The 11208-nt window shown below is 27.7% G+C and overlaps 1 protein-coding gene across 1 annotated transcript in view; it reads left to right on the top strand.

Moving 5' to 3' along the window:
* Positions 1–562: 562 nt before the first annotated feature.
* Positions 563–11208, top strand: part of LOC142329594 (inner nuclear membrane protein Man1-like) — a 51196-nt gene continuing 40550 nt past the window's right edge. The window contains exons 1-2 of the mRNA XM_075374304.1: positions 563–1423; positions 10918–11020. Coding sequence (XP_075230419.1) covers positions 595–1423; positions 10918–11020 — 932 coding nt within the window. The 5' untranslated portion in view covers positions 563–594. The remainder of the gene's footprint in view (positions 1424–10917; positions 11021–11208) is intronic.

The raw sequence follows: 11208 nt of genomic DNA, 5'->3' as shown, positions 1-11208 counted from the left end.
AACTACAAGCATTAACTTCATAAAAAACCCAATGGTAACATTAACAAAAGCTACCGCGTTGTCAGTCCTGGGCCTGACTTTCAAGTTGTATAAACTATCCAGTCGAGTCAAAATAAATTCCATTTATAATTAACTCAAATTAAATATTAACAAAAGTAATAACGTAATAATTTACATATATAAATATTCCCTCATAAAACAAAAAAACAGTATTCCCTCATAGTTTTGTATATGAAAACTGCAAACACAATTTATTCAAATGTTTCTTACTTGTAAAAATGTATATATTGTAAATAATAATTATATTACTGTAAATATTTGTAAAAATATAATATTAATATAATATAATATAATTTTTTAGAACATTGTTTTTTTAAAAGATAGTAGTATTATTTAGTCTTAGAAGATAGTATTTAAAAGTTTGTTAAAATTAATGTTACTTTTATTTCAACAGTTTATTCTGTGTAGTTATATATTGTTTTTAATACTTACATTTTCCGTTATTCGTAAATTTTTATCTTCTTTGCGGCAGCCTGCTTGAAAACAAAATTTATATTTGTACGACTGCTCGTACCTATGTAGTGCTCCGTGAAAATGGCGTCGTTAGATAGGCTGACGGATGGTGAACTTAGAACGGAGTTAAGTAGGCTTGGTTATCCCGTTGGACCTATAACCAGTACTACAAGGAAAGTGTTACTTAAAAAGCTGAAGAATTTGCTGGAACTTACAAAATCAGACGAGGATGGCAGAACGCGTAAAAATTTATCTCGTTTTAGCTCGGGGGATGAGAGTGAGGATGATGCCAAGCTTGAAACATCCAAGAGAAGGAGCATGCCTCCACCGAAGAAAACACCGCCAGTAAAATCCACTAGGCGAAGATCCTCAGGTCGCACATCTGGTAGTTCGCAACACGAGAATGAAACTGTTACAAATGTTTCTACTCTCTCGAATACTTCCAGCAACGGACTTGCCACTTCAAGCCCAGAAAAGGACAAATTTTCTCCATCTTCGTTCGCAGACAGTTATTTTAAAAGTAAAGCAAGTACGGGTTCTTTATTTACTAGCCTTACTGGTCGTCGAAGTTATCGTTCAGATGTTAGAAATATCTTGAATTCGGACGATACCGGTTCTGACACAGACGTTAATGAAGAAGCATTAAACAGTAAGCTCTCCAATTTTGTAAATCAAAATAGATCTAGGAGCGATGACGGTCCTGCTCGATCATTAGAATTGTCTTCTGGTTTATCAACGAGCTATATTCCTGCTGACAGTTTTAAAAACAGATTTTTAAGTACTAAGTCTACTGTAGGCGAAGACATTGGTGGATCAGTTATAGGGAATGATGGTTTTGAAAATTCTTATTCCGATGCAAGTCGTCGTTTCTGCAGAACCGGGCTGCAACCTTCATTTACTAACAGAATTGGTAAGTTCATACATTTTATGTTGTAAGGTGAAGTGCTTTAAAGGTTAATTTTTTAAGTGTTTTTGTTTTCACGATAGCAATTGGATTTAATGAGTAGAACTACAAAATGGATTAATCTGCATATGGTTGTGAGTTGTCATTTTTTTGTAGTTTACTAAATATGTTGTAACGTGTGTGAAATCATATCATGAATCTATGTTTTACTTGCATCAATGTATGAAAGGTAGGTTTAAAATAATTGTAAAATTAGTACCTTGCTAATCGCAAATTTATTATTTCATTGATTTAAGATTATATTGTAACAAAATAGGCTGTAGGCCAGTTTATTTGCCCTTTTGATTGTTTAATTTTGTTAAGGTTATCTACTATTTATTTTGAAATTTTTGTTAGAGAAGAAATTATTTATTTTTACACCTCTGTATAACAATGATTATTACTAAACTTTAAGGGTACATAATCACGTTAACCTTTTAAGGCTATAGGTGTAACATAATGTTCCAAAAATGATATTTTATTTATTAAACTTTAGAAAGTAGTTTTGTAGTGGTTCACTAGGCTTGCTTGTTATAGTATTGGTACTGCCAGTAGTACATTGGAGGGAATATTACGCTGTTACAGGATGTTGGCAGCAAGAAGCCAGTTACTGTTCTAATAAACCATCTTCACCTTGTACATCGACTGAATTTTTGAAAAGTTGATCAAGTAATATACCCATATTGTTATATTACTGCTGGGAATAGGTTTTAGCACTATTAAATGTTTTAAAGGGGCATTATTAATAGAGTTATTTTTGTGATAGGCTCTCTCAAAGACATTTTGTTATGTAAATCAACTTAAATTGCACAATTACTTTATGCAATCATTTTTTATGTGCACTGGTTAAGTTAAAGCTAAAAATTTATTTTCAAATATCCTTTAGGAACAAAAGTATAAAAATTGAAGGTTGTATTAGTGCAAAAATGTTCCCAAGTTTTATAGGTTTTATGAATAATTTCTGAGTAGTGCTCATATATTGATTAATCACCAGGTACTTGTATCTGATCACAGTTTTGTTCACATTAAAGTGAAAGATAGGATGGTACTTGTCTGTTATCGCATCGCCACTGTTTTTGCTGCAACTTCTTTGTAAAAAAAACAACATATTACCATGTATTATGTTTGTATTATGTTTGTTAGCAACCATAGATTATGTTGACTGATGAATTGAATGTATATCAATATAACCTACGCTCGCTAACCTCATCTAATGAACAAATATGTATATTATATACTTATAAACATATACCAATTGCTGTTTTTTAATTTTTATTTTTCATTAAAAGTATGTACTTTTTCCACCTAAATAAACATTATTCATTTTTTCATGAAATCTGAAGAAGTTGCATGAAAGAGTGGTGGTGTGATAACAAACAAGTACCAACAGGATTAAATGATTTTAACCCTGATTAAGCGGAATTGGGGATAATCTGATAATTGTAAATAATTATGAGGTTAAACAAGATTACTTTCATTAGTTTTAGGAAAAATCTGTCATCTTTATTTTACCAGTTAAATCAATAAACCTAAATTGCAAAGAAAAGTGACATTACAGTTTATTTTATCTGAAATATCTTGAACATTTTAAGACTTGTTAACAATTGTTTTATAGTGGATCATTCCTTGTTGCCCAGTCTTTTGATAATAAAGTTAAAGAATCGTGTTAGACATCCAGACTGAAAATATTCAGTGGTTCCCTTAACTCTTTTAAGTTTATAACTTGTAAATAATGCATTTTTGAGTGGTTTTCAAATAATGCATTTGCTACGGAAATATAGTGAGCAGTGGCATTGTCCATTTAGCTTATGAAAGTATTTTTTGATGTAAAAACTTATTTTAAATTTTTTGTGTACCAAAGTGATTTTTAAAGTGATAGATGAATTTTATTAAGATACCTTAATAGAATAGTTAATATATATATAAACTATTGGTTAAGTTATAGTAGTTTATTGTTTAACCTAGTAGTACGTGGAAGTATAATAACTTATCATTAAAATTATCTATTTCTCAAAGGAATAGACTAAATTAATTATGTTTTACAGCTTTATTAAAAATACACACTTGTTTCATTCTTTGTTAAGTCCATTATACTTCTTTAATAAATAAATTCTCTGGAGTTGATGTTATTGTTGATACCATACAAAATGAGTTTTTCTTCTATTAAAGGTTCAAGTTACTAATGTAATTATTCTTTCTCATTTGGGGCTTTCCTCCTAGCTTCAAAACGATTGTAGGGATCTGGAATTATTTGTTAATTGTGTTATTTGTGGTTCTGCCTCGAATAATAAATAAGAGGGTAATTGGCGCCACGCAGTTCAATCCTTTATATAGGATTATTGACTGTTGTTATCATTAATATAATTAACATTAAGATAATGTAATTTTTTAATTATTATCTGGTATTATCTGATATCGATAAAATATTTGAAGAAAGCTACTGACGTATTCATTATTGCTTTTCACAATTAGGTCTTCTTTAGTGTCATGAAAGTTTGAGATTTGCTTCAAACTGAATCTGTTGGTGCAAGGTCAATAAATTTATCCATCAAAATGTATCTGTCAAGAAGGTAACTTAATGAGTCTCTACTATACTGATGTGATTTTGTAAAAATGGTGCATACCAGTCAAAATTGGTTTATGTATGTGTAAGTGGATGTGAAATTCACACTTCATTACATATGGACATAAAGTCTCTTGTCTTTTAAATGCTACAGTCAATAACTTAATCTAACATCATATGCTGTCACAAATTGCAATTGCTAATTAAAAAATATCTGTTGAAGACACTGGTGTCAATGAAGGAAAAATAAGTAGTTAATATAAAATAGTGGAAATTGATGAAACACACAACTTCAAAAGTAAAAACCATGCAGCTATGTTTATACCCCCAATAGTGGTTGTTTGGGGTTGTTTTTTTGTGAAAAGTTGTGCTTTTTAGTAAAAGTGCTAAATCGTTTTTCACGACTGTACTTGTCAGTTAGCATCCCATCTGACATGATATCAAATAACCTAATGTTTGCTTCAATTGCTAACCTTGTTTAATTAACCTTAAATATTAAATGCTGGGAGACCAATGCAAAGCAAAACTAAATAACACTGAAAGCAAGAAAATACAGGTTTTCAGGTAATAATTCGAAATCACTTTAGTGCAGTGTACTGAAAATGTAAAATAAAATTGAAAACATGTATTTGTAATTAAAAAATAGTTATCTAAGATAATGTTTACATTAAAATAGGATTAAGTAAAGTGATTGTTAAGTTATGTTAATATCGTGTTAGGTGAGATGCTGACAAGGTATCTGTGACTTAAAGGAAATTAAAAATCATGTTATGCCAACCTTCTGTAACATGATTTTTAATGTTATGGAAGGTTCCATTAATAATTTAATGTTATACCTATTCATATTTTATACATTGTTATACCTATAACATTGAATTATGATTTATATAAGAAATATAACTCCATATTATCAGAACAGGAAGGTTTTTGTCAATTTAAGGTTAACCGATGGTATGATTTCACAGATACAGATACCTGGATACACACCCAAAATGTCAAAAAGTGGATGGGGTTCATTGAAATGGTGAAATAAAATTTGTTGAAGTAGCGCAAGATACCAAGTCTATGTCAAAATTAATGTTTCAATGGCAAAAGATAAAGCATCCTTCAGAAGTTTTTTTTTTCAAAGAAAAGAGAGCTATTTCTAAAAGAAATAGTGAGACATAAGCAGATTTAAATTATTAATTAATGATGAATTAATTTTAAATTCAGAAAACAAAAATTAAATATAGATGAAAACATTTAAGATGATAGAAAGTAATATTATCAAGAATTTATTTTTAGTTTCTTTGATTTTATGGCTTAGATCTGGGATAATATAATAAAATGGGTACAGAATTCAGAATAGGAAAAGGTGTGATCTGTTTACTATAGTTCATTTTGGGCTAAGTAACAGAATTTTTGACTACTTACTAAAATGTATACATACCTGTTTTATATTTTATTGCAGTTGTATTGTATTTTGCTGTATTTTATATGTTAATAAAAAAAAACGTGACTTAGTCATATAAAATAAGGATTTGTATTTGGTAAATTTCTTTTTTTTATTATGATCTTAGATTTGCTGCATATATGTTTGATGTGACATGAAAAATGCTGTACTCTTTTCAGGAGTTGAAACCAAGATTAAAGCATTTTTATACGATGTAGAAAAATAATAATTGTTAATTCTTGTTAAAAGTTGTTAATAATGAATTATTACATTCCATTTTCCTAGAATTTAAATTCATCATTTCTCTTGTCAGCATTGCGCAGGCCACGTGAATCAAGGATGATGATTCACCCTGAACCACAGATGTGCAGGCCAGTAAACATATTCTAATTTGAATATTGGAGTTAATGAAGAAATACTAACATTTCATTAATCAATCCTTTTTGAATTGTTGAGCTGGCTCATTTGGTAATTTTTATATAACAGTAGTTAAGAAAATGTTAGCTAAAAATGCTTGGAATCTTTTCTTTTGTTTTTCTACTTCAGAATTCATAGAAATTTTATAAATTGAAGCCATCTGAAGTAGAGTACATTGTCACATATACTAAAAAAAGGAATGATCAATTCTGCTCTGAAGCAATTAGTTGTGATTATTAACAAATTTCAGATTGATTCGTACTTCAACATTTTCCTGATAAAATTATAAAAAAAAAAAAATAATTTAATGTTTGCGATATGTTGGCTAATAAGGATTTATCTGATTTCACACTGTATTTACAATGTGAAACACAATGCTAAATATGAGCATTTATTTCATATTACCACATTTAAAATTAAAAGATTATATACATCTTTTTATAAATGTACATTACATTTGAAATCATGGTCTTAACTTTTTCATTTTAAAGGGGACAAACAAAGAATAAATAATATTTGTTTTCATAAGTATCATTGTTATGTGTTATGCGTGAAACTAAATAGTAAGCATACAGAATACAATTAATTAATTATTCATCAGGTTGAGAAATGCTACTTATTTCTATTGAAGACAGGAAAAAAATTTTCTATATTAAGCCATCAGAATTTATTATCATTAAAACAATATTCTCTACTGATGTTAACACGAAATGTTATGAATGTAAAATTTCTTTTGCCAGCTGTTGCGATAAAATGTTAAATGTTCTCTTCCATAGTAGCAGATGATATAATACGTGAGTGTTAGCAGAATGTGAATAGGGGGTCGATCACATTCTTCAAATAATCACTTTTATATTGTTTTAAGATGATTGTATAATATCATTATTGTTATAATGATTATTGTAAAATGTTTTAAAATTATAATTTCTGTTAAATAAATGAGTATAGGACTGTATATAAAAGATAGTTGGGGAAATGTTATTGTACAAGTTGTGGGCAATCTTGAATTGCAATCCTGTTAAAATTAATCATGGTATCTCACAATTGCTTTTTGCTTCTGCTTTTCTTTATTTGTACTTAAAAATTAAAATATGTATTGTATTAGTAGATGATACTATTAAAGTATATGATATCTTAACCATCTGTTATAATTTTACAATATTTCTTAATTTTAATGTCAGACTCAATTTTGTGTAATGTCCGGCTTTTAATTGTTACTTGTTTATTTTACTTAAACTAACCTTACTGATAATTTTTTAGGTGACTGTGGGGCTACAGGTGAGGATGGCCCAAAAAATAAAAGATTAAAAAGAAAATTTATGAAAGTAGTGAATTCATCAGGCGATGATGTAATTTCTAAACCAAAAGTAGATATTTGTCTTCCAGTTCAGGAAAATGAGTGTTTAGAATCAGAAGAAACAAAAAATCTTACTCTTTCTGAGCTCGAGAGGCTCGTACTTTTGGAGCAATTAGCTGTTGTTCGACTTCAGAAAACTGAATTAGAGCAGAATTTAAAAAAAGATATTAAAAACTTTCAACGCCATTAATAAAAGCATCTATATAAATCATTAATTAGAAATATTTTTATAACAGTAGAAATATTTATACAGTTTTATTGTATGAAATTATGGAATAAATTTTTGATTATATCTTATTACATTTTATTGTAGTAGTAAATATATTCATTGTTCTTATTAAAAACAATTTATATGTTGACATGCTTGTTTTTCTTATTTCTTTGTGGAAATATACTGTTAAATTACCCTTGACTTCCCTTTAACTACCCTTTAACTTTGGCAGTTATAGTAAAAAAATGTCTTTTTTTTTAAATAAAAACTTATTAATGTTTATTTCTGATTATTTTTTATTATTTTTGTTTATTGTATTTATTTTTATAAGTTTATTAGATTCATGTTGTTTAGAAACCTGATTATTTGATTTTTAAAATCTATAAAATAACTGGGTTAGTGATTAGGAATATGCGATAGGAAATTATTTTTTGGGATGTATTAGTTTATTGTAAATTCAGATTAATAGATTTAGATTTCATTTAAAGTAGAACTTTTGATTTTACCTGACTATGACCTCAGGTTATTAATTTGACCCTTTATGAATTGCACGCTACTTTACAAGATTATTGCCCATAACCATTCTTTTCTGATGTGTTATTACATTTTTTATCTTAGTAAATTTACCTCATCGTAGTAGTCTTTAACTTTGTATTTCATATATGTTAAGCTTCTCCCACAGTTTTTTTTTATTCATTACAATTTCTGCTAGTACTAAATGAAGTAAATTTTTACGTATAAGACATGATGTCTTGATGAATGGGATATGTTCAAGAACTATGTCATTCCTTTTTTTGGAACCAGCTGTGGTTGAAAGTTAGTATAGTTTAATGATTTGTTTAACTTTGGCTTAGATCCACGATTTATTGTACCGTCAGTGAAGTTGATTGCTGGCCTGTTGTCTTTGTGTATAATCTTGAATATTTTTTGTCATATTTTGTTTATGATATAAGATGCTTGTGTTTTACAATGCTATTCTGTTAAATTTTCCCAAAAACAAGTATTGCAAACCTAAAATGAGGCGTAAGATCAAGCAGTAATGTTAGTTGGATTATGCAAATAAAAGAAAGTTAACCTTTTTAAACTGATTTTTTGTTTTTATATTTTTTTATTCTGTGTGAGGTTGTAGATATGAATATGCTTCCGATCATATTCTATTAGCGAAGATGTTTACAGCTAAATATCTATTCCATATAAATTATGTTACTGGAAATTACATCACAACAATCGTAATACACATTCCTTGCATCAAGTCCACAACTTTAATTAATCTAATGATTTCCAATGTTTGTCTCTAAATTTCAAAGATTGCAATTTCAGAGCCAAAAGATATAACAAAAAAACTGCATAACTGAAGGCCATTTCAAAACAATACTTCCAGAATTGTTTCAATTTGGGAAAAGCAACGTAAGTTAAAATCATTGTACTTTAAAAGAAAAAAGAGTTTCTATAAGTATTAAGGATTTTTTTTCACATCTTACAGTTTGGATATACTCCGAATAGATTTTGTTCAATCTTAGTTATACTTTAGTGGAAATTTAAAAATAAATTCCTTGTTCCAATTATTTATAGATGTTTATGATATGTAATGAAATTTAACAGTTGCCATCATCTATAATTTATCGGAAAGAAATCTGTTCTAATTTTATCTCATTATTTTGTAAAATTATCCAGTCGTAACTACTTTTGGTCGTTGATAAATTTAATGTAGTTCTTCATTTCGATTGAAAAAATTCATTGCCATATTGCAAGGTCTTGAATTTCTATGTCTGTTTTTATTCAACGCTTCTCCATTTTCAGTATCACTATAAGAGATTTTTTTATTATACTGGATCTAGGTGTTATAAAAAGAGTATTGGTAATCTTACATGAAAAAACTATTATTGATATAACATTCAGCTGAATAAATACAGTTGAATGTACACTCCACTAAACGCACTGTTAAGCCAGGTTTTTTTTTTGTTATAATTATGTTAGTTATTCTGCGATTAGAACAGAAGATCCTTCAACATCTGAAAATGATAAAATGCTTATCTTATTTTAGAAATAATTACTTAATAGGAATATTTTAACTGTCAAATCAATTAAATAAAATGACTTGCCTGCATTGTAAGTGGTTTCAGTTATTTAAAAACACACACATTGAAGGATAAAAAAAACCAGTTGGTTATTAACATATTTGAAAAAAATTATTTTTGAAATAAACTTTTTTCTCTTAAATACAAATATGTCCACATAAAGTTCAAGATGCGTAAATAGAATTAATAACCGTATAAATAGTACATGAACATTAACTTGCAGCTGATTGGGAGGAATTATGTAAAAATAATAATAATAATTTACGTTAATAAATGATATTAGGATGAAAATTGTATCTTGTCGTGTGAATAATATTGATTATTTTTAACAGCGATAGAGAATTGCATTTAAATGATTTTTGTTAATATTTTATTTTTACCATGATGACGATTCAACCTTCCTTACCAAACATTTACAGAAATTTATTATTACATGATTACAATCATTTTATAGATAGCAAATGGGCTTTTGGACTATTTGAAAAAAAAAATATTGATATTTTCAGCCATTTTAAATGATGCATGGTATTTAAAAATTATAGCCTTGTTTATTTAAATGCAGTTATTTGACAAGCACTAATCTTTTTTGGTTTTATCAGTGGTTTTTTTTTAGTAATAATTTAATAGTACCTGTATAGAAAATCGTTTTTTAAATGGTTTTTAATAATAATTTATTTTATCTGTACAGATAACATTAAGTAAAATTGTTTGCTGTTGATTTCTATTATTTGAGATTTATTATTGAATTGTTTTCAAGATTAGTGACATCATTAGTAGACCTTGATAAAAAAGGTGATTACAATATCATTATGATTTTACTTTTTTCATAATTAATTTCATACCACGGAAGGCTTTATTTTTATTTGTATTATAAATGAAGTTATTTTTGTTTTGAATGTGAAAGTAGGGAAAAATGAAGATCAGATTTTTTTAAGTTCTTAAGATAATTGTATTTACTAATTTTTAGTTTTTTTTTTTTTTTTTAATTTTATCACATTATTAGAGAAATATTAATTTACATTTATTAGTATTATGAAAAGAAAATCATTAAAAAATGTAACAGTTTTAATTGCTTAGTTGTATTAGACATTTTTTTACATGAACCCATTTTTCACTTAATTTGAAAATTTTTTATAAAAAAAAATACCGCAGTACTTACCTAATTTTTTTTTTCATGAACAATAAGTTGATTTATTGCTCAAGAATTATATGATTTAAGTGGCACTGAACTCTTAACATTAGATTGTAGTGAGCTTTACTTCCTTCGTGTACCTGATGTCTGATTGTTTCCCTTTCATTCCCTGTGAATACAGTTATTTTGTAGGATTTAAATTTTTTTTTTATTATTTATTTAAAACTGTTGTTTAATATCTATTTGTAATATTTGTTTTAACATGTTGCAGGTTGCTCTTTTACAAATACATCGTTAGGTTTGTCAAATGTCAAGGAAAGTGATGATGAAGAACCATTACGCACTTCAGTGCCCCAGTCACAATATAGTAGTAGGTCTGTATTATTTATGAAATATTTTAAGCTAGCCAGATCAAAAATGAGTTAATTAGAATTAAGCGTATCACATTTTTTTTGCATTTGGATGTTAATCTTAAGAATTTAATTTGCAGAATTGAATTCAGGTAGTCGCTGAATAAGAACTAGAATGTATCTACCTGTGCACGTGCATATAGTTTTTCTTT

Source organism: Lycorma delicatula, chromosome 8, assembly GCF_047948215.1.
Source record: "Lycorma delicatula isolate Av1 chromosome 8, ASM4794821v1, whole genome shotgun sequence".
Taxonomy (NCBI): Eukaryota; Metazoa; Arthropoda; class Insecta; order Hemiptera; family Fulgoridae; genus Lycorma; species Lycorma delicatula.
This window is presented reverse-complemented; position numbering and strand designations above follow the sequence as displayed.